The following is a 24723-nucleotide window of genomic DNA, read 5'->3' on the forward strand; positions in this document are numbered from 1 at the left end:
ACCGAGTGATTTACGGTGCGAGCTTTTAATGTACACCACACAAAACTTCTGCTTAGCCTAGTGACTTAGAGCAACCTTTTATACTAGTGGAAATACCACATTCGCGCAAAACGTGATCTATCTGGCTGGTGTATGTTTAGTCAGTCAACAAATCATCGACCTCTTCCGAAATGGCAGTGACAGAGAGAGAAAGGCAAGAGGAACATCAAAACTGGAAGAAAAAAATGCACAAATAATCTAAATTTGTCACCCCACAGGCAATGTGATCGTCATCAATCAAAAAAGTCACCCTATTGGAGTGGAAAAGAAAGGAAAAAATCTGCCTTAACATCAACGAACGTAAAGTTCTCAAACTATTCATTAGCGCATATTTTTTATTATTTTTGCCAGATTTCACCATTCAAATTCCCTCTTCGTGTTCCAATACCTGAAGTTCCGGTATCGGTTTGAAGCTAATCTGTGTTCGTCCTGATTTTGTCGTCTGGCAGGGCTCTAATAATAGAACTCGCGCATTTATACGAGTTGTGCTGAAGCTATGCTGGGACAAGAAAACAACTCCAAAACAAAACATTCCAAACATTTTCCATCGAGACGTAGGCACGAGCAACAACAGCACAACCTACACGTGCCTACCATTTTTTGAGTGGATGGTCTGGAGTCCCCAAAATCCCCGGGATGAAATAGCAAAGAACAGAGGAACAGAAGCAAAGACACAAAGCTGTTCAGCGAACGCCAGCGAACGAGAACCGCACGATCCCGATCTCGAAAGATCGCTTGTGCTGCTGCCATAACGCCCACGCTCTTTCAGGGTGGTGTCACATCCAGGGCTGCTTCGGAAACCTCATGACAAATGGACACATTTAGAAACTGCGCAAAAAAGGGGTCGCAACCTGAGGGAGCTTGCGTTGTAGGACATTTCGAAAGCTCTCTGGAACGTCTTCCTCCAAGCACATGACTTAGAGACTATGTCGCAGATCCAGGAAACAAAATTAAAATTTGGAAACGCGTACGTAACACATGTATTAAATTCGTTCATAGGCTTCCATTACACATGTCCTGAATTGTCTCCCTCACGTACGACCATGCAAAGGGCGATGTATTTACGATCTATCAAGGTCAGCAAGATCGGGAACGTGATCTGAGATGTTAGTTTGTTAGCGCAACAGTGCATGAAAAGAGCCTAACTAGAATTCGCGGTCTAAAGCTGCCTCAACCGTGTGTTCTTCACGATTCTCACAAAGTAAAGATCCTTACCGCATATTACATGTAAATATTAACAAGAACCGCACACAAACAATGGCGCCATTTCAAGGTTTCTATTTCGCGACTTTCGCGTGTACTTCCCGTGTGCGTGCGTTTGATCACGTCCTTCGTGAGATGGATGCACGGAAGACCCTGCCGTCCAGAACATGCGACACAGTGTGCGATTTTATTATGCAGAACACGATGCGCGGTACGTTCTTGCTGGCGGTCGTTGTCAATCGCACGTAGACCGTACACGAATCTTCAGCATGCAAAAGGGGTAAAATTAACGGTAATCAGTTGCAAATTTCAAAGCAATGATCTATTCCAAAATACCCAGGTTTCTGCTACTCACGGTGTAAAAAATATAAACTTGTGGTCCATGTGAACGGAAACTTTAATACAAATGGATCATTGCATCGAGGTTGATTCTGATCAGCAAGCTACTATATCAATGTTTCAATAACCTCAGAGGATATTCGATAAACAGAGATGTGGACGTTAAAATATAATTATTTCAACTAATACATTGTATTATCATCCTCATTGCTGTTCAATTGACAATCACGTGTACGTGTGCGGCTTTCCATGAAACACCATCATTAGAGAGTGAAGAAACTATTCATTTTTCATTCCTTCAGCGCTATCACGAGCCATTTAAAAGTAGATCTCAAGCTCGATCACATCTGTGCCTTGCTAATGTCTGTGATTTCATTTCTTTATTCTCAAGCACGACGAAACCGGCTCTTCCACAGTCCAGCATTATGTGTAACCCTTTCACGACCTTGATATGTTACAACTTTTTTTTTGTAATACTGAAATGCTGTCCTTTTACACGGAACACTCTTTCCGTCAGCTGTGGAAGGAAGTGAAAGTGAAGCCCATTGCCTGCATGCTGGGAATCACCAACATATATGTGAGTTGTCCTTTCACCATATGCTGGAGAATGGCAGAACAACGTCGCAGCGCTCTAGCCCAAGTCGGCATCCGACAGACAGGCAAAAGGAAAACCATTCTATCGTCTCACATTTGATCGGAATGGCAGCGCCCTTCTACACGGAAGGAAGTGACTACTTAGCGATAATGACCCCCGCGATCGTAGCCATCAGTTGAGTCAATAATCCTAACTTCCGCAACATTGATCATTGTTGGCGCATCTTCCTTCCTTCGTTTGTGCGCCGCATGCAGGATGCCAAGGGGTGTTGCTGACGTTCATATCGACGCAGCGGTCAGATAAGCGCCTATCTACCTGCAGGCCGTGTTACTCAGTCGCGTAAAATGTCACTTTCGTTGATGCGCGAGTACGGACAGGCGCGGACGGGTTGTGCGAGTGCGAGCAGCAAAAAGGTTGAATCCAATTCGCGTTGCTCGAGTCCGCAGGATGAATGCAAAGTGTCCAATTTTATTGTTGTGTTTTGCTTTCCGCCTTCGACACGGCCACGGGCGTGATATGCAAATGCGCACACACACAAAAAACACACACGCACACAAGAAATCAAATTCAACTCGATGTACAGTAGCGTTGAATTCTAACAACCGCCTGCGTAGCGATAGAAGCCCGTCGCCAAGCGGTTAAAAGCAAGTTTGCAAGAGTGCACAGTACATTGCACGCTTTTGCGCATCTCCATAAATCGAATAAGTATGCCTACACGTACAATATATTATATAGGGAGTCGCCGTGGTGGGAACTCAAGCCGATTCATCGAAATGAGGCAATTTGTATGCCCGAATGAACACGGACGACCAGCAATTTGTGACGTCATAAGAACTATAGCATCATGCGCGATGCACTTTCAAGGATCCACAGGAAGACGGTTCATTCTCTTCTGTACCTCTAGTGATTGACACAATCCCTGCGATTAAATTGGCGTTAGTGACACGAATATTGGCAATGACTTCCGTCAATATGAAGAAAATAATTATGAGAGTATATGAACCTTATGTTCCTTATTTGATTCAACATATATTGATCATCATATAATGCTAATTACGGGTAGTATAATACGATCTATAATAAGGCAACGTAATACTTCTGAACATTATTCTGAAAGATGTTGCACGTTTACGAGTGAACAAATAAAATTTGCTATAGTCGCTCAATATACAGCTGACTCATGCAGAAGGTTATTTAATTGGCTCATCAATAAGGCTGCCTTTCCCAGTTTAGGCTAGTTCGTTGAGGGTTGTACCAAAAATATGCAAATGGCGCCCACCACTCGAAACCGGTTAAAACTGCCTTAACTAAAACATTTTCAGCGCGGTCAAAAAAGTTCAATGACGATTTCGTAGGATCTGCTCAGGCGACAGTCGGTCTCGTGACATATCAGACAAGCAGGTACCATCAGCCAAACTTGGGACACGCTGACTAAGCTAACCTTCGAAACACAGTGGCACTGAACAGCTATTTCCTTGATTAAGTGGAATCTGTTGACCTTCTGAAAGCACAAACAAAACTGACATAATTTTTCCCACCCCAGGCAACATAAATAGGACCATGCAGGCTACACATTTGCATAATTATTAGCATACGAAAAGATTTTATATGATGTCGCATATTCACATTGACACCATTTCAGTCGCTTGATGGAACAAAAACCATCGAAAGTTAACCATCCTTTTTTCATCACCGCGTATTTTGTAGGACAAATCAGTGGATATATTTTTCTCGTCTTTCAAATGCATTCTCCAAAATTAGTGCCAATCATGTCAGCGTGCTTATATATACTATTTTAATGCTAATTGTACCATCAACATACACGATGTACTATTTATAATAAATATCAATATACCCATCATGTTAGTTTCCAATTAGATGTATAAAATATTGACGCTAGAGCGCTAAATTAAAAAAGCTCAGATTAGGGAATATAGCCTTCTTCGTCAGGATGCGCTTATTGACAAACTACATAGCAAGCACGTGATTCATTATTCTAACCATATGTCATACTCGTATGCGGCACAGAAGTGATCTAAAGCACATACCGCACATATACGGAAAATGCTGATGTATCCTTCAGAAGGTAGCACATAGCTTCATAACAAAACTCGCCTACCATCTAAACATCATTTTCATTTACTGATACGCTGCTATGTCACGATCAGAGCTATCTGCCTAATTTGGGACTCGATTCCTTCCCCATCAGGATCAGGAGAATCAGAAAAAGACCAGAAATCAGCACAAGATCTGCATTTGGGACTGGGGTTTGTAGACGGCGTAATGAACTGAATTTGCCAGCAAATAAGTGCAATCAACAGGTGCATCAACAGGTAATGGCAAACCAATTGCAAATCGTCACATTACAAACACCTACCGAATGGCTTGGAATACTTGAGTTCTTGTTCTGAATTCCGTTGATACTCGCTCAAGAGACCCCAGGTTTTAGTTGAAATCATAAACGTGTACTACGTTTCAACCTAGCAATTTGATCTAAACTATCATTAGCAATAGTAGTTTGACGAATTTGTTCTAAGCAAAGCATTTGTTAACGACATACGAAAGGATTTGTCGACAAAAACCTAATGATTCGAAGATTCCTTTTAATTGGGGGAAACGAGGAATTGAAAAAGATGCATAGCGCCTAGTAGCATCATACAGTGAATCATTTTTGATTGGCGCATAGTCTTATCCTAATATTTTTGCATAGTACAGAAACGGCGCGATGCAAGTTCATCTTCTTGCGCTACATTGATACAGCAAGCTGTCTGTAGACAACTCTACAGTTTCTACAGCTCGACTAAGACCTTACCGCTCGGTTGTAGGTTCGGCACAAACTAATGGTTGTTTCAGCTCGATGATTTGTCCGTTTTTCTCCTTCAACTGATCACCATTTTCCATATAATACTGTACAAGCTCAGAGAGAGTGGCAAATTTTTCACCTAAAATGAAAAACAAAATGCAACAGTGCGTTAGCAACATTATTTCTTTTTAAATACATAAACACGCTGCGCGAAATTCAACTTACCACCGTAGAGATCGAAAAAATCACCATTGTTCTGGATCTTTATATGGGTCACCTCTTGACCTCGTCGTACCGACAATGTGAACGCTCCCGGACTAGAGGAGGAATGTCGAGCCAGAAACGAGCCATCGAAGCCACGCTCCAAAAGCATTGTTTCCGCTTCCACGCCGGATACTGATCGGTGGAACCACCTGCAAATCGAAAAAAAAGCAACGAATTTTCATTAGTGCTGCTGAATTGCTGAATTACACGATTCCGCACTCGAATCAGAACTACTGGAATCCATGATGTAATGCAACCGAACAGAAACTTTTAATATTAATAGCTAATAGTTCTTTATTTATTCATTAACATTTAATGTGCCATTTCGAGCTTTATCTATTGCTTATCTCAACAAATAAACGGATTTTATCTGCAACCAATCACACCCAACAGTCACATTGCCAATTAGCAGCAGCCGCAGCGAGAGCACTTTTAAAAAAGTGGAAGCATTCAAATAAAAAGCATCCGTCATCATCGCTTCAGGTGAATCAAACACGTGCCAACGATGCAAAACGTTTTCCCCGGCCCGGTTGCATCGATGATTGTACATATAATGAGAGCTTGCGCTTGCAGCTGATCAATCCATCTGCATCGTGCCCATGCAATGCAATTTTGAACCCCAGCCAAACGTGTCAACCAAGCCAGGCCAAGCGAAACAACGCCTTCCGTCCGATAGTCGCTGCGGCGAAGTTCAATCAGCACATCGGACCATCGTAGGGTCTTGTAATCTCGTGATTCATTCACCCGTTGTTGCGCTGTTTCATCGCCATCATCGCTAAATACTATTGATCTTCTCACAATTCGAGCACAACACGTGGCGAGGGCAGAAGTTCTTGTCAACGACACAAGGCGGATTGCTCATCCACACGATTTAACTCACGTACAGCATTCCAAATGCATAGGGTGAATTGAAAGAAGCTAGAATTGGACGTCTATTTAAAACGCTCAGACGCATCAGCAGCAGCGATAAGGAAAACCCGCGAAATGCCTATTGATAATCGTTGGCTTCAAGAGCACAAGCCAACAGCTGCTAATGGTAGTCATCTCGGAGACTGCACTTATGGCGAATTATTTAGTCATAATAAGGCTTGTGACTAAGCAGGCTCTCAAACGTTGTTTCGAATATGTGCTAGAAAATCTTCACCACACACGCATTTGCTAGACCTAGTACAATAGTAGTCAATACTACTGCAATGTCGCATGGGGTTTTCAATATCCCTTCACGCGAATCCATAAGAGCGCTATTTACAGCCAATAACCGCGAATGTGCGAGACGTTTTGTCTCGTAAAATCGGTGCCATCCAGAGGTACAGATGATTAAAATGAACCCACAGTCGCTGTACATGTTTGATTGCTCAGCAGTGCCACAGTGTCTATCGCTGCTTCTTCAATGCGAGCCTTGTTCACGGCACGGCAGCTGAGAGTATATTCTGCCAAGGCAGATTATGTATTCTATCGAAAGAGCGCTTGTTCGAGAATGTCCTTGTTTGTTTAGCTGGTTAAGCACCGCATGTATGTCTTCCTGCCTGCTTGTGGAATACCTATTCCAAAACCTAACCTCCAAATTCCACATTGAACGGAGGGCACTTACGGGACCAAGCCAGGTGGAAACGAATGGATTGGGTCGTTGTCGGTTGCTTAGCTCACAGAAAAGCATTAGACCTTTAAGATGGCAACGACAGCCACACCCGGTACGATGGACGACAACGAGATTCTTCCGACCGATGTTTCCCCATAGGGCGGAGATTTTTCAAGGGCAATTGATTCCTTCCTTCCCAGTTATAGGCCCTAGGAAAACGGGGAGTCTTCCTTCTACATCTCCCGACCTCGATCCTAAACCGCTCAGCTAATTCCACCACAGACAAAGGGTGTCAGTGTGAGTGCGTTTGCTTTCGCTCTCCACAGTGTTGATGACATAATTAAGTACCAACCAGCAAGTAGGGCTAGTACGGCAACACTTGATGACTCCCAAGGAAGTGTTACTCCAGCCAATCCACCCACAGCAACAGCGCGTCACGCATAGACGCGTCCAAGGCCCGTGCCCGCTTGGGCTGGGTCTTGGAGTTTGCGTCATATATTATGCTCCCAATGCTCGAGATGCTGGGGTGACACATGTTTCGCCTGCGCGTATCGATAACGAGGAAAAGAAAACCCATTATCAGAGACCGTCTCCACATAGCTGAGCATAGCTTGCAGCCCGTTGTGTGATCAGATTCCGGTTAACCGACGATGTTAAAATCGACCAACCGTTTGCATCTCAACTCACACCCAGGGGATGGACTATCGATGAGACGACAATGTCGCCATTAGTGGCAGATTTTCACCTACCATATGGCACGATGGGAGGAAATTCAATTTGAAAACGTCACGATGTAAATGGCCCACATTCCACCCGTTTGCAGCCAGTTGACATGTTCATTTTAATTAATGCAATTATTTCCAGTCTTTGTCACTTGCTGCGCTGGCTCAATGTCTATCTATCATGCACACGCAGCGCCTTTACGCCACCACGACAAATATAACCAAGAATCGCAAATTCTTCTGCTGTCTGGCTATCAAAGATCTCGCTATTTATGAACATTAAGCACATTAAGCGTGATTAAGTCATTAAATTTTATGCTCTTATCGTCATCCGCTCGGCCACTGGGTGGGGCAGAAAACTCACCGTATACCACCGCCAGCGGTCGTTGTGGTTTTTCTCGATTCGGACGAAGCAAAAAGCCACGTTTTGGTGGCGTTCTCAATTATGATTTTCGGATGGTACCAACCACCTGCAATTCCGTACGTTCGCTCGGCCGTTCCTCGTCCGGAATGGATCCGGTAACGGTCCTGTAGCCCCAACGGATTGAAAAACAATATATGGGAAAATTATACACATTGTCACCATAAATTGTGCCATTGTGCGAGCGCATCCAAGGCTTTCGGGGTCACTTCTAAAACCTACGCACGGGGCCAATGAAACATGTTTTGAAAGTCTCTATCCCTTCAACGGCAAGAAGACACGAGACGTTTATTCCCTTTCTTATTACCGTTGTACGCTATTTCGGGGGTAAAAAAAACCTTTTCCATTCATTTTCTAAAGTGGGAGCAAAACTCCCGACTAGCTTAGCTTACTTGGATGCGCTTGAAAGCATTTGCAACCCTTCGCTGGGATAAACGGTGCACCGAAGGGTTAAGCCAATGACCCAACGGCACGCACAGGCCCATGGGGTGGCGACTGTTGTCAGCTGGCTAGAGGAACGTGAAACTGACCGTTTAATGCACTTTATGACCCGTTTTCATTCAATTGACCCCCACAAACAGTTATTCCCGCGACTCCCGCTAATTTTGCCGTCCAATTTCTCCCTCAACAATGTATTGCGTGGGCCGCAGCACGGACACGGGGGAAGTTTTGATGTAACAGAGCACCGTAAAACGCTGTCTTGTCGTGCTCTTCACATAAAAAAATACACCACAGCCGGAATTCACACCGTGTAATGGCTGCATCTTGCGATTAAAATCGATGGGAGCAGCAATGGGAGGCACCAAGCTGGCTGAACATGCTGAAAAAAACGTGGTAATGCTTTGGAACGCGCTCATCAGTTACATGATATGCTCCCTCGCATGGTTTTGGCGACTCCAGCGTACACTCCCCGAAAATGCGCGAGCATTCAAGGACGGCGTTTCCTTTGTCCAGCTGCATATGCCAGCGAAATTACGCGGCTTGGACGGGGAAAGAGCAGGCAGGGATTTTCGCTCCCGGGGTCGTGTTCCGCCGGAACGGGAACCGGATCCCGGACAGTTACATGAATCCATTGTAAACACCAGATGAGACGCAGATGATGCGGATACGGATGAGAACGGGGCAAATGCATTATAAAACTGCTCTGTTTCTCTTGCACTCTGTTGCTCCGTCTCGCTCGCACGGACGCTCCCTTGCTCTGTCTCTATCTCGCTCTCTCTCACCCTCTCTTCCTCTCAGCTGTTTTTATTTCTGGGTGTAGCAAGAACGGCAGCACGTCCTTCGGACGACGTCACTGGGCGGGGTGGAGTGGAGTGGCCAAAAAAGTGCACCAAAGAGCGGTGGAGGAAGGGAGGGGGTAACCAACGGCACCACACAGTGAAGGTGAACGGCATAAACCAGCGCAAGGGGCCAACTTTACTATGGAATCCATTAAAAACCCGAAATCGTTCCGCTTGCCACACGTACACACACGTACGCGCACACCCACTTTGGTGGTGCTCGGGTGGAGTTCGAGCGGGTTCACATTATCAGGAATATGCTCATTACGGCTCGGACTCGTGATAAGGGGGTGTGAGCGGGGAGAGGGCTTTTCTTCGGTTGGTTCTCGCATGTCACCCCCAGCGTGAACCCGTATCGGGTTTGCTGGGGCGATAAACCAAGCCCTGTCGAACGATATACCATACCGTACCTTCGGGAAGATAATGCCGCCATCTATGTTGATGCAGGGAAGGACACGGGCACTCGAGTCACGGTTGGCTTGGGCGGAGGAAACTATGCGAGCCGACGAAATCACGCACGAGCACATAGAACCTGGCACTAGAGCACTAGCCACCGACACTGGCCACAGCACCCCGACGTCGATCGACGGTCCGATCCCGACCCTAGCTACACCCTGAACACGCACACCGCACCCGAACCGCACCGACTCGCAGCACTATCGATTTTCCCGTCACGCGAGTTCCCACGCCCTGTTGGTTCACCGCACAAATCCCGAAATTCGCACGCACGGATCACGGCTTCAGACGGCTGGCCACGGGAAAGGCTTTCGCGATCTTTCTCACTTGCGTGTTGCACTATTTTGCTGTTTTTTTTACTATTTTTTCTTCCGTTTCGTTGCAGTTGTGACAGCTGCTTGACATTAGTAACGCCATTTGTTGATGAATTCGCCTGGCACGTTTGAAATCGAGAAACGCTCCTTCAACTTCTTTTGGTCGCATGGAGTCAGTCTTTAACATCTGCTTAACATACTAAGCAGCTAAGAAAGTGACATCACTTGCTGATCTCATTTAAATTTCATTTCTACTGTTCCATTGCTGATTATAACAAAACAGCAAACTGAAGAAATAAGCAAACTGTATTAGTAGCAAAACGAACAACACTGGAAAAGTGCAGCGTAACATTTGCAATGAATTGAATACCCACAAGGAAGATTTGAACTATAACATTACGATTCTTTTACAAAAGAGTGATAAAAAAATGTTCCACCAGAAATTGTTATAATTCGTTATGAAAAGAAAAAAATAGATTTCGTCGTTTCCCAGCTGACTACTGTCATATTGACACGCAAAAGCGCTGCAGGAAAACAAAACATCGGTCTCCGTAGGTAGAAAGCAAACCAGGATTCTTCAAAATTTCAACTTTAATTACCGGTTTGGGGAATCATTTTCGTTCCAGGATATTGATTTACCATGAAGAGACAGTCAAGGAATGTGTTACTTGATAGACTGCACCGTGGAGTCGTGTACACGTGCATGGGGCTAACGTTGTACGGCACCTATATGCTGGGGGCTCGTGTTTACCGGTATTTCACCGTGATAAAACCAGCTCGACAAGCGGAAGAGCTAAAAATGTTGGAAACTGGTGCAGCAAAACAGGCACCCTCCTTGGATACTGCCCCGACACTTACCTCGTAATGGCGTGCTGTCCTCGCAAATCTAGTTTGTTAGCGTTCGATTTACAAATATATTATATAATTATCCATCATGCTTAACTAAACAACTTGTGCTAATAAACCGACGACACACATCCAAAAGTTAAAAATTCATTTGAAGCTTGAATAAATGTATTACAAGTGCATCCAAGTATCGACAAGGGACTACTGCACAATCAAAATATCATAAAATAAAAAAACGCAAAGCCTTTATCTTAGCTGTATAAAAATGTTTTTTTTCATTTTATATTAATGTTTATTTTCCGTTAAATATAATTATTCCGCTTTTTCTCGAAACATGCTTGTTATCGAACACAATGTTTAAATAAGGGAAATAATGGTATAAAAAGAAGGCCTTAACCAGTGCCAGCAGCGCTTGAATGGTAAGCGTTTGTGAAATCGTTAAGTTTCTAGTCAAAGTACCGCCGAGGTTAGTTTTAACCCAAAATGCGACTTGGCCCACGAATGAACATTCTATTCATCAGAGCAAAGTGCTCCAGTTGATTAGCGATTTCATTTCAATCTCTTGCCCAACGCTATAGAATACGTTAACAAAACATTGCAGAAGCAGTTGGACAACGAACTCTTGTCTGCGAGAACCAAGAACGCTAGCGGACCTACTCTGCGCGTAGGTGTATCTTTGCAGATTTGGCCTATCGGTATTTCACGATCCGAATCGTTTGACTAACAAACTCATGTTGTGCAGGAAAACAAAGAAACATTTAGCTCCACTATTGACTTAGACCTGCGACATATCAATCATTGCGACACGTTCGCTTGAACATTTTTATTTGATCGGGTAATACAAAACTATACCCTAGCCTTTCTCTTGACGCAACGAATAGGAAGATGATGTTGGTGACGGACCATGTTTAGGAGTTATGTTGCGCCTTTTCCTAACAATGTGTTGAAGACGGGAGCGGCATATAACAATCTCACTGAAATCGCCTTACACATCAGATGGCGCAAAACCCACTTCGCTAAGCTTCTCAAGTTTTTGCGGTAGTACCATAATTCGCAAAAAATTGACCACAGTTTAACACGATCTTCTCATTCCTTATTTTGGCCTAATACATTCATGCACTCTATTCTTACATTATCGCCCCCTAATGAGAGCTACAGTTTCTTGCTTTTTTACTTGCATAAAGATACGTTGATTCAATTAAACAAAACGTTACTAGCCGACAGTGTACCATACGATCTAGGTACCACACACACTGTGGATATCGGATAGAAGTTATAACCTCAGGATTAATATACATATGCATTAAAGAAAGTTAAGGTTGCGTATTCTGGCCCTCAAATTCGCTAAAATGGGTGGCGCCTGTATGTTCCAAATCGACCATTTTGTGGATCCAAAAGTAAAATAGAAAGTAAATTTTAATAACACTTGCTTATACTGCCATTACTCATTTCTTACACAATATAAATGTTTGCTTTCAAGCAAAACTCACTCCAGGCTACCGGATACAACGATAGTGCAGTAAGACGAAAAAGAACTAGCCTAGTATAAAAAGGAAGCTAGCCTAGGTACCGAGAAAACTAGCAAGAAATTCAATTCACAATATTTCCAATCAATTTTCAACCATCACACGATGTGTACAAACTTCGGGTTTGCGCAGCTAGGGTGAGTTGGAAACCATTGCGTCGCAGCCATTATGGTCAGTTCCTTAATACAAAACTGGGTTAAAGCGATACAGGCATGCTTAACATCCCGAGACGCATATGTACTGTATGTATGTATATAACTTTAAACGGGCGAGATATGGGAAGTACTGCTGCTGCTGTGAGCTCCCTGTCTCTAACAACAACTGCGATGATTGCAATGCACAGTTACGTAGTTGAGTTTCCTTTTTCGATTTGCAACTGGTTTGATTGCACGAACGGCTTGTCATACGGTCCCGGTGTATAGTTGTTGCATAAAGGAGAGCAATGCACTCCCACTGGAGGAGTCATTTTTGGGTGTTCCCGCTGATCGAAGTCACTAATTCTGTTCTTTTCTGTATACCAAAAAACATCTGCATCATCATATTGTAAAAAGGCGGTACAAATGGTTTGCTAAGGAAATCATCATCCTTTGCCACCGATCGCGTCTATGAATGTCCCTGTTTACGATCGGACTTTCTCCAAAAAAGTGACAAACGACAGACGTCCGAATTGTAAAGGCCCCATATGCAAAACCAAAGTTTGTCGGGTTTCGGGCTTCCTATGTTTCTTGTGTTAGTATGTTAGTTTACTTGTTTTCTTTGCACCGTCAGCATTTGTGTTCAGTAGTTTACTTAATAGTTATGCGCTTCTTAAACCGTTTTCTATGTATAATTTTTGTTCTTCTCTTTCTTTGTCTTCCTCCTATCGTATAGGTTTTGTTGGCCTTTTTATCAATCTCAAACATAGCTACAGTATGCCTGCGGCACAAAACGCAAAAACCGTGTCTTAGTCTTGTTTCTTGATTCCGGAAAACATCCCAGCGTCATAACATACGCTGTTCCTTGTGTGGTTGTCTAGGAAAATTGTCGTTTAGGTTATTGATTATACCGCCAAACGAGCGATTCATCAATACATTGCTTCTTGGACTTTCTGTAATCCATGCGTATTATGTTTGGGTAGCTTTCAACTATGTTTACGTGTACTTTTTTCACTGCAAACATAATTGTTTCATATAATATATCTTCGTCTCTGAGGTGTTTGTATGTTTGTTATTTTCATGGGTTTTTTTTGGAACTACGTCGTTATGTGATTATACGCAAACAACAAAACGTTTGCGGGAATTTGTGGGGAGTTTACCTTTCTAAGAATGCGACACTATCCCTTTTCCAGTTGTAGTAACAAACAATCTAAGTTAATAGAGAAGATAGTTAAGGAAAGAAATAGGTAACGCTTTGCCGGTGCGCTGCCGTTATTTTCTGTTTCTAAAATTTCACGGCTGCATCCCTTATGACTCACGACGCGATAAGAGTGCAAAACGAGAAAAAAAATCCCATAATGATGATGATGATAGTGATGATGATGATTTGTGTGTGTGTGTGTGTTTGTTAGACACAACCATCGTCTTATGTGCTGCATGTTTCCAATGTCCCCGGAAAGCTGGTATGTTGGTTTTTACAAAAATCGACACTTCCTCTTTTTCGTTGGCTCCGGAGGTTCGAGAGCTGCCAGAATTGCCTCGTCGAACACGTTCTTTAATCCTTTCTGTGAAACGAAACAATGAATGAAGCAGGAGATAGGATCATCTTGAATGGCAAAAGGAATCCAGCTCAACCCACCTGAGTCAACGCCGAACATTCAACATATTTCACTGCCTTCAGCTCCTTGGCCAACTTTTCGCCCTGCTCGAGAGTGATAGGTTTTTGCTTGTTTTTAGCTAGCTTCTCAAGCGTGCTGTTTTCGTCGCGCAAATCGATCTGTGTGCCAACTAACAGGAATGGCGTTTTCTGACAATGATGAGTTATCTCTGGTACCCACTGGAAAGAATCGATGCGGAATGCGTAAGAGCCTAGTTCGTCGTACATATAGCCAGCATCTACAGGAACAGCTCATCTTACCTTTTCTTTGACGTTCTCAAATGAACTAGGACTAACGACAGAAAAACAGACTAAAAACACATCGGTCTGTGGGTACGATAGAGGTCGCAGCCGATCGTAATCTTCCTGACCTGCGTTCAGAGAACACGAAGCAATCGATAGATACGGTTTAGTTTTGCTGCTCATCATTATCCAGCTCGCTTCGGAGTCGAATCCGTGCACTTACCAGCGGTATCAAACAGACCAAGCGTGTAGGGTTCTCCACCGATCATGACCGTCACGGCATAGTTGTCGAACACTGTCGGAACGTACTCGGACGGGAATTTGTTTGTCGTGTAGGAAATGAGGAGGCACGTCTTACCGACGGCTCCATCTCCAACGACCACGCATTTTATCGTTTGCATTCTGGTGACTTAAGCTGTCCGTCTATTGCTGCTGTCCTTTGTTTCACGTAGGACCGGGTTTACCAGCTTTGGAAGGTTCGATTCTGTGGGCGAAAGTATACGAAGCAAAAACAGCTGAACGAATGTTTCAAGACAGTGCACGTTCACCTCTATCATCAAGCGATGGGTGTGATCGATCCGATCGGGGAATGAAGCTAAGAAAGGGTAACGTTTATTAAACAAAATACTCCACCCAACAATTCTTTAATCGCGTATCGAAAAGCAAAAGCTGTACATGGGGTAAGATAGGTCATGGCGCTAACAAATGCGGCCTGTGAGATGTGTTCATAAGGCCATTAGAAAGGCGTGTATTTAGGTAACGACCATGCCAGGGCATAAGAGCAAATAATTATTCGTCTCTGCTTTTAGCAAATAGTGACATGTGATTGACAAAGAACAATTTGTTTACAGAACATAAAAGTGCAGCATTTCCGTTAATACGTTCACACGCCTACGTTCATTGCAAGCACATATAAACTTTATCTCGCAACAATTTTATTCGAGTCCTGTCCTGCACGTTTGTAGAATAGCCCTCTCATGTGACCGATGGTAGGAGTTCGAAAAGAAAATATTATCAAACAGCACTGTGGTGTGAATCATGACGGCGACGTGATAAAACGAAACACAACGAAGCCTACACCAATTTATGGCTATCGTTCTCGGAAAACGTTCATTCAATTCCCCATGCTGACGCATTGAAACTGCATCTCACCGTCGATAATAGATTGCTTCATATGTGTGTGGTGGTTGGTAACGAACATGAAACAAGCATAGCATAATGCACTCATCATACCGATTGGAGATGGTGCATAGCAATAGTAGGACATATCAATAACGAAAAAAAAGGAAAAATCAATCAGGATAGGGGTTCGCTGACGGACGTCGTACTAATTGCAGATACATTTCGTACATTACATTCGGGTCAGCAGAGCAGCTACAGGTGCGCGTTACTAGACACACGTTGGAAAATGTTATCTTTGGCGCACCGAATGAGAACGCAACCGGTTATCTGTGCGTGATAAGCGCACGCGAAACCGTGAAACCATGCGAAGGTGGTGTGTAGGCAAAATGGGGGTACATCATAACGGTGCATGTGTGTTGAATAGTCTGCTGCATGCGCCGTTCGGTTTACGATGATTCTTCTGTGATCTCGAATCTCCTTTCCGGTGGGGTTTAAGCATTTCCCCCTTCTCAAAATTTACATTCGCCAGACCAGCTATCGATCGCCACCAGTCTCTTGTGCCGACGTCTTTTCAGCATTACTGGCGCCAACACATTCCATTCAAGCTAAGCAAACCAGGTCGTTCTGGCGCCTGGTACATACCGAAGGTTCTTAGCACAATCAATCGCGTTTGTTCATTTTGCCACCAAACAAGCAACTCCCATCGGAGATGGCAGACGATAGATACATGGTCGAATCGTTTCGTTGCATTATCGCTGTCACAGTGGCCACTTATCGGCGGAATTAAATAAGTCTACTGTATTAGTGGGTACGGTGCGCTGAATGGGTTTATTTTTTTCCGTTATATAACAACGGATTCAGCTGACTAATCGAACGGTATATCATGAGTAACTAAAAGTTGTCTAAATGACTAAAACCTTTGAGAGCAGGGTCACAGCATTGGGATAGAATACACACAGTACTATGATCAGCTGGAGACAGCTTTTTAGGTGTAAATTGGCTGTGTCTACTGAGCCCTCGTGAGCATCAGCGTTATGGTTTATTCATGCATTATACAAGGCGTGAGATTGGGTCTCGGGTCCCGTGATTGAACGGTATATTATCGTGTAGTGTACTAGATCATTGGAATGAATTTTGAAAACACTTGTTTCGAACATACGAGAAATATGATACGCCATTGAAGCGTGCATCGTCGATCCAGGAGGCAAATGTTTCCCTCGCACTAGCTGTCATTGGATTACTTGGATTGTTGGCAGTCGATTTTGTTTTTTGGAAACAATCGAACCAATGCAATCGAAGTTGTATTACTCGTGTACGACAGGCCAGTTCCACGGAAATCATTCGAACGGTCGACGAAGACGTGAGCCGCACTCCAACAGCGGAATTCGAGACGATTCAGCATAAAACCCAGCACCATGCACCACCATCTAATACAGACGGTATTTCCGCAGGGCAGGGAGATGATCAAAAGACGGTCACAAGTGAATAAACCGAGCAACCAATCCAAAGAGAAAAAAAAACACCAACAAAGGAAAACATCCGACCACCAATCGACCAAAGATGCTCGCCCTCCCGGACTCCGGGACGCGTTTTGGAGATGGAGCAAACCGTAAGCTTTCGCCCACGGGCGCGGGGGAGCGAAGCGGCCAACGAACACGGTGTGAGAACAACGGACAACGAATAATAAATTCATCACATTCCAGAAACGCCATTTTGCCTGGCTCTATCTCGCTCTGGCGCACAGCTAACGCGAGCGCCGCCACCGCAGCTATATCCGTGGCAGTGTCGTATTAGCTTTCCTTTCCTGTCACGCCAACACCGCTTCATGCGAACTCTCTCTTTCTCTCTCTTTTCCTTTCGCTCGCGCACGCACGCACGCACACACGCCCATTAGCACAGTTATTCTCACCAACACTACCCGTAGGCGAAAATGAGCACTCGACGCGACCAAATTCTTCATCATCTTCATCGATATCGGCGATGGCGAGTCGCTTCCGCCCCAGACAGGAGACGAATTTTGTCCTCCTAATTAGCGCACCGATCGCGATTTTTGAATAAACAGCTTCGCATTCAGCACACACCATTCCACTCTTGCCATGCGATACACAAACACACCCACCCCTTTCCGTGCGAAGGATGAAAGCACTGGAAAGGGTGCGGGCAAAGCGCAGCAACGGTGCGACCCCTACGTAGGGCGGTGCATTAAGCAGGGCCCGACCGGAACTAGTTCGTTACGGTTATGACGGATGAATCTTCATCATTTACGCTTAGCAAAGACGATTCCGAAAACTGCAATCGATGGAACACTCGCAAATGGCGACGACGACACCACGAAACAAGGAGCAACGACGACGAAACGGAATGCACGCACCCACGGCACAAACGGCTGTCGCTAGCCGCATTCGTTGTGCTATGATCAACGATGGGACAATATCTTGCTAACACTATAGCTTTACCGCAACAGCACAGAGACTAGAACTCACTTTTGATTGTAATCTATTTCGCAACCGATAACGCAGAAAGACGAGCTGGAATTCTCGGCGAACGAATGCAGCGCTTTCAGCCGCAGATTTTCCACCAGTTTCTTCTCGGTTCCTTCTGTTTCTTCTTCTGCTAGGTTGAGTCATACGGCTGACGGTTGAGTCATATTTTGACACTCAGCACTGTCTGTTTATATTACAATGCTTGACACTCACGACTTTGTGCATACCTACGACGTCTGTCTTTTCCGACAACGAGAAGTCTGAAGGTACGTGCAACTGTGAACGGAACAATAATTCATCTATTTTCTCAATTTCAATGAAAAACTATATTTTAGCATAGCTAATGCTTTGAAATATATTGTTAACTCATAACATATTCACATAGTGTTGATCGTACAGCTGCAATCAAATTGCTCTTTTCAAACTTTGTTTCAAAACAATTTTTTTTTCTAATCGCACGGTAGCCTGCAAACATTTTGCTGCTATGCCGGTATTGTGCTCACCATACGCGACACTTTTCCTTGCTGGGGTTCATCTCGGTACCGAGCTTGCAGCCAAATGTTTTACTAAACTCGGGTGAGTTAGTTAGCACTCCTTTCAACCGAAACTTGCCGGGACAGTGCGAATCTTCGAGATAAGCCTTGGCGGCGGCTTTCGTGTGTGACTCGCACCATATATTGCCGTACGAGATGAAAAACAGCTGCTCGTGCGTGTAGTCCTCAAAACCAGGCAGCAGAGCCTCCTTGCCGGCATTTTTCACGTAAAGTTGGTACGCTCGAAATGCCTCCCGCACCCCACCGTTATCGGCAATGTTTTCACCCAGCGTGAGCAGCCCGTCGATCTAAGAAGTGACTCTATTAATTAGCTTTGGGTATACTTAGTAAATTGATTAATTAAAAAATCGCCAGCCTACATAGTCGTCTGCCTCCGAGATGAAGTACCGGCTGTATTGGTTAACGAAGCACTTGGAGCGGTTCACATATTCTTGCACGGTTTTGTTGGTCCACCATTGCTTGAGATTACCGTTCTTATCAAACTGGCGTCCTATGCGAGAACATGGAGTTAAAGGACGTACAGAATAACACAGAAGAAACCTGTGGAAACCTTTCTTACCACTATCATCGAAACCGTGGGTTAACTCGTGCCCAAGGATGGTTCCCAATGCACCATAGTTCAGCGCTCTAAGCAATAAAAAAGGGAATACTTTTGGAGTCAAGCCACTGATAGGGAACGCTACGTGGTTACTAAGCCCGCTATAAATCTTACAGCGTTCGTTCTATGACCATTACGATTGATCGAGAAAATGTGAGCCTCTTGAGTACAATAAGAAGTCGTGTAAATTGTGCTTCGCATACCTCTTCCTCACTCATGGCTACAAGGCAGCGCCTTCGAAGCCGGTGCAAAAATGCGTTGCTGGGGTGGGATTTAATAATTTAGTTTTTATTGCAAACAGAGACGCCGTGCATCTGCGTGCAGTGGTGTGAGCTGTAGCTCAGGCATAGAGAGAGCGTGCGAGATAGAGTAAAAAAGGATGATCCTTACTCCAACCCTAGATGGTAGAACGGGTACTGCAGGATGGCAATCGGAATGGCTGCAGCGGCATACGCATCGACATGTGGAAGAAAACAGAAACAAAAAATATCTTAATGCAACAATGTACCCCATCGTGGTACGTGGTAAAGGCCACCAGCGTGTTTAAGGAAGCGAGGAAGGATAACCAAGCCGTTTTGAGGATCAAAACCTACTGATTGCGTTTTCCTGGAACGTGTGGAACGCGTTCACGTTGGTGGGCAAAGTTTCCCAGCTGAGCTCGTGTTTGTGTCGCCAGCGGCGCAATTTGATGATGTTTTTGCGCTGTATTTCCTCCATCATATTTTCCAGGTGGGTGCTCTCGTTGACTTGCAGCTGTTTGCGAGCGGGTGAGCGAAACGAGGTTAAAGGTTAGCAAAGGTGTTTGGCAGATGATGGGATGGCCGGTTACCCCGTCATAGTGCTGCTCCAGGCGCCGGTGATCCAGAATCCACTCCGGAAACCCAATCAGGCTTCGCATTGCCTCCGACTTTCGCAGCGTGGACTGCTTAGTTGGCCAGTCCATCCAAGTCGTGTCACGGACGAGTCCCTCAAAGGCGGCCCGAATGTACCGCAGCATGTCCTGCACCCGAGGCTTGGTGTGGCGCGTGAAATTGTCATTCGAGATAGCGTAACTGACAGCCATTCCGAGCAAGCGATTGACCGTACCTGTACAGTAGAGTGTACGCGAACTAAAGCCGTCCGCCGGTGAGATAACCTTGTAGTACTCGTAGTACATCTTGCGAACTTCCATCGTGGTGTGAAGAATCAGCTCCTCCACCACCGTCCACCAGATGTACAGCTCAATGTGTGCCAGGGGCGTTACGGACAGGTAATCGACGAGCAGCTTGAGGTAGAGAATGTCAGCATTGCTCGTAAGGATCATCTCGTCCTGCAGATTTAGCTGGGCCTCGGGAATACCCTCGAACATGCTGCTCAAAAGCTGCTCCCAGATGGGCAGCGGTTTCTTCGGGGAGAGATGCGAGTCCGTGATGTTCTGTAAATCGGCCACCGTGTAGTATACGATGTCCTGCAGATTGAGACGATCTTCTACGTTCGTGCTTTTGGAGGCGTTCTCGGCATCGCGGTTGAACTGTTCCACAACCGATACAAATCACAAACTCAATCGGGTACCTCGTACAGTGCCGTTTGATACTAACCTTGGAAATAGATTCCGAAAATTTCACCACAATCGTAGCGGCCGTTTCGAAATTGGCGTTAAACGATTCGACGTTTATCGAAGGATCGGTGTGATTGACCAGTAGCTTCATGACACCGACCATAAATTTTTTGTACTCCGTCAGTGACACCGAACTCTCGGAGGATTCGCTTCCGGGTTTCTCCTCATCGTCATCCGCCTCATCCTCAGGGGAATCGTCCGCACTCACCGTAAGCTTGCGACGTCCCTTTCCGTGACGGATGCGTCTCAGGATATCCGAATTACTGGAAGTTATGATCCGATCAGCATTAGTGACCTAACACTTCCACCACTTACGTGAAGCCAACCACTTACAACGGCAAATCAGAACCACTCTCAGGTGTCCCCAGCACCAACCGATTGTAATCCCGATGACGTGGATCCGGATATACATCGAACCCGATGAAGACGTCCATGCCGAGTAGCTGTTTGATTTTGGCCAGCGATCGCACCCAATCAAAGTCGTAGCCCTTGAAATCGGCCGGTTCGATGGCATCGGTAACGTTCAAAAAGGCAGGATAGGGTGGCAAATTGAACTGCTTGAGGTATTTGAACACCGGCCGATACCCAAGCCGGTCCATGGCGGTGAGATTCATACACGCGGCGTACATGGCGCGAGCCTGCAGGACAGGTTTTGGCTCAAGTTCGCTGTTGTTAGCCTGCAGATAGAGGCGGATATTGCGCAATATCTTAGCCTGCCGCTCACTGAACCAATCGAAGCTGACGTAGGCGTCGGGGCGAGGATGTTCGTCCTCCCAGTTACCGCAGGCGTACTGATAGAAGTCCTCACAGGGATCCACCGTGAGGTCCATGCTGTGCTTGAGGGCCGCTGCCGAACGCAGGCAGTCCGGTGTGTGGCAGATTTCGGGCGGGAAATGCACTGGGATGGAACACGTAATCGCAAAACGCCACATTACCCACCTGTTCCACCTGTTCGAAGGCAGCTCCACGGGTATACTCACGCAAACACGCTATTACGATGATAGCGATCGTCAGGATGAGGATTACCAGCAGCAGGCATAGTAGTATCGATTTGTGATAATACCGCCGTCGGAATCTGAAAGATGACGCGCCCACCGAACGGAAGGTCGGTGTAAATTGGTGACAAAAAAGAGGGACGAATTAAATACAACGATGCCAACGGTAATGACTGTTTGCTGCTGGGAGTTAATCGAGATGACTTCCTGCATTACCTTGATTGGATCCCGATTAGGTAAGGATTACCGGAATGGACGAGGGCGGGATTTGTGGCGGAACTCTTCACCGATTCGGGTCCTGTAAAACAAAGGCAGAGTATTGTTACTCGCGGAATTAAGACGTAATGCGAAGGCGCTCCAACGTGGCTGAAGGACGTTTGAATTTAATTCATGTCGCTCCATCGCTGCTACAAAAGCGAACGAATGTACGACAACTTACAAGGGTGGCAACAATTTGGGTTATTTGACTGGTGAGTTGGAGTAGCTATCATAACGCTTGGCTTCACGATATTCGTACTATAGATAATGGATGTAATAATAATTGCTATCACGAAAATATAAACGGATATAATAATGTTGAAACTCCGCTGAACCTTTTCATCTGTGAACGCATTCAAGCTTTTTGTTTATGCAATTCTACACCCACGATATACACGTTACAGTATTCGATGTAAATTTTAAATCCGGTAACATTATTCCAGCTGCCTGTGGTTTGATTGCATGCCCACCGGGTAGACCGCTTCGATAATAATGCTAATAGCAATTGTAGAACTAATGGATGTGTGCCGATCCCAGCTGGAACATAATTGTGTACACGATTGACACAATTATGCTTGCCCTCTGGCGTGGTTGCCACGTGCATTACAGCTCCATTCTTCAGTTGCAAAAGGCGAATGAACCCTCAATGAATGCTTTTCCCAATAGCCAAGTTCCACTTCATTTCCTGCATGGTTGATGCCCATGCTACGACGATAGTGAAAGAGTTGGTTCAGTTTATTGACCTGGCCAGAAGCATGCATAATTTGTATGCAGGAAACTATGTCGCTCCGTAGGTGCACGTGTTTCTGCCGATGAAAACTCACCGAGCTGGTTATCGACGACAGCTGTTCAGTTTCTCACAGCCTTAGGGAATTTTCTATCATCTCGAACATAATTTGTTAATCACCGCTAACGGCATCTAGGTGCAGATGCTGCTAGAGAATAAAGACTCGATGGAAATTAATGGAAATAATTTGTTTCACCATTTGGGGTTATGCATACTGTCGCACACAATTTATGTGAATGAGTATGCTATACCAAAAACTTTTTGCAATTTAACCAAAAGGTAATACAACACTATCTTCACCAGCTACCATGGTCGACGAAAAGTTATTAATCGCATTTACCCCCGAGATATGGGTTGTGTGGCATCATGGGAGTTTACTTCGTTCTTGTTATCCGTATTATGGTTTACTGTATAATTGGCAGAAAACATATCATCATGATAACGATGGCTTTCTTGCTTAAATGTTTGAAGTTTTCACCGCGCTTTCATAGTTTCTTATTGTCTTTTCAATCCCGCAAAACAATGCTCATTAGATTGCTAATTAATACACACTTTCGGTTGATTAGTTGTCCAACATGTTGTGCGATAAAACCACTACTGTGGTTGCTTCTGTCTATGAATCTTGAATTAAGCTCTTTTACATCAAAGTACACGTTGGGTTGGGTTGCTTTGATACCTTTTTGGGTTTGGCTCAAGCAGAATTTTAAACGTTAACACGATTTATAAAGCCTATCTTCCATTGCGAGTGACATAAAATGTAAAAAACTGTGCAATCATAAGAAATCAGCCTCATTGGAATATTAACCTACCGAATTCCGATGCGTGATTATTATCCGTTGTCCATATGCGTTGCGTAGACATGTTGTAGGAGTTAGCTATTGACCTAAGGCACTTATTTCCACTCCTCAGGCACTAGTTATAACAGTCTAGGTATTCAGATTCTCCGTCTCCTAACTACACTGTGAAATGAAGAACATTTTCCGAGACAATGGTCTTAACCAAACAGTACTGAGCGAAAACAGAATTATGAATTCTTGATTTTAATCCCGTGTAAAATAAGCTCAAATACGGAACTAATTCTCGTTCAAATTTGATTGCAATGTGGTTTTCGATTGTTCAACAACTTAAGTTGTGTAAGATCTTTCTATTCGTACTACCAGGATGTTCATGTTCACTCAGGTTGTTAGCTCATGTCGAAGGCTATTTGCGTTTGCTCGAAACACTCTTTTTTCTACATCTCATGCAAAGCCTAATTGTTCCTGGTCTGTTGACAAAGTGCATCAAATCGGCTCACGGATCCACGGTGCATCGGAGTACACAAACAAAACAAATTTTTGGTTTGCTTGCCATGGTTGCCTTTGTGCCGCGGACAAGAGCACAAACATGCATCAAAACCGCACATGCAAACAACCCGCGTATCGCTTAAAGTTAATATCTAAAGCCTCATTTCGGTACATTGCCACCAAAGTACAACAAAAGAGGACTTATGGAAAGTATCACAGTGGCATTATAGAAAGTCGCGCTGTGTTCGCTTTCCTGAAATGCCGACCCCGGGCGTATCCTAGGACAGGTCGTGCGAATCCTGAAAGTGATTGAATTTGAGTGTGGTGAGCGAATCGTCCTCACAGCAGACTTTTTAGCGGTATGTATTTCGCTCGATTTGGGAATGTAACCTTCTCAACTGGGCAATTTCTTCCGTATTACAGTTCGTCTCACTCTCTCTCTCTCACTTTCGCTATCCCTTCAGATTGCGTTTGTGAATAAAATTGTTTGCAAGTCACTAAATCACCAGTTTGTTTACACTCTCCCTAATATCATCAGCACACGAAGACCAGCTGCTAGTCGTAGTATGCCAAGTACCGGTTTAATTTTGTGGACTGCTACGTTTCGGCATTGGAAAATCGAGTG

The 24723-nt window shown here is 44.7% G+C and overlaps 3 protein-coding genes across 3 annotated transcripts; 1 reads left to right on the forward strand and 2 right to left on the reverse strand.

Moving 5' to 3' along the window:
- The first annotated feature begins 10544 nt into the window (after positions 1-10544).
- Positions 10545-11059, forward strand: LOC128720309 (uncharacterized). Its single transcript, XM_053813974.1, has 2 exons — positions 10545-10570; positions 10642-11059. Exon 2 carries the CDS (start codon positions 10656-10658, stop codon positions 10878-10880), a length of 225 nt encoding a protein of 74 aa, XP_053669949.1. The 5' UTR covers positions 10545-10570; positions 10642-10655; the 3' UTR covers positions 10881-11059.
- Positions 11060-11119: 60 nt separating this feature from the next.
- Positions 11120-18140, reverse strand: LOC128731931 (cdc42 homolog). The gene is made up of 5 exons (XM_053825089.1): positions 18027-18140; positions 14645-14905; positions 14440-14549; positions 14161-14358; positions 11120-14086 (listed from the first exon to the last, which is right to left on the reverse strand). The coding sequence occupies exons 2-5, from the start codon at positions 14820-14822 to the stop codon at positions 13997-13999; spliced, it is 576 nt and encodes a 191-aa protein (XP_053681064.1). The 5' UTR covers positions 14823-14905; positions 18027-18140; the 3' UTR covers positions 11120-13996.
- A 385-nt stretch (positions 18141-18525) lies between these two features.
- Positions 18526-23709, reverse strand: LOC128731585 (neprilysin-1). The gene is made up of 11 exons (XM_053824716.1): positions 23625-23709; positions 21987-22068; positions 21756-21850; positions 21109-21673; positions 20756-21038; positions 20008-20688; positions 19772-19931; positions 19569-19617; positions 19140-19207; positions 18940-19070; positions 18526-18867 (listed from the first exon to the last, which is right to left on the reverse strand). The coding sequence occupies exons 1-11, from the start codon at positions 23674-23676 to the stop codon at positions 18526-18528; spliced, it is 2508 nt and encodes an 835-aa protein (XP_053680691.1). The 5' UTR covers positions 23677-23709.
- Positions 23710-24723: the final 1014 nt, after the last annotated feature.

The sequence above is a fragment of the Anopheles nili genome, chromosome 2, assembly GCF_943737925.1.
Source record: "Anopheles nili chromosome 2, idAnoNiliSN_F5_01, whole genome shotgun sequence".
Classification (NCBI taxonomy): domain Eukaryota; kingdom Metazoa; phylum Arthropoda; class Insecta; order Diptera; family Culicidae; genus Anopheles; species Anopheles nili.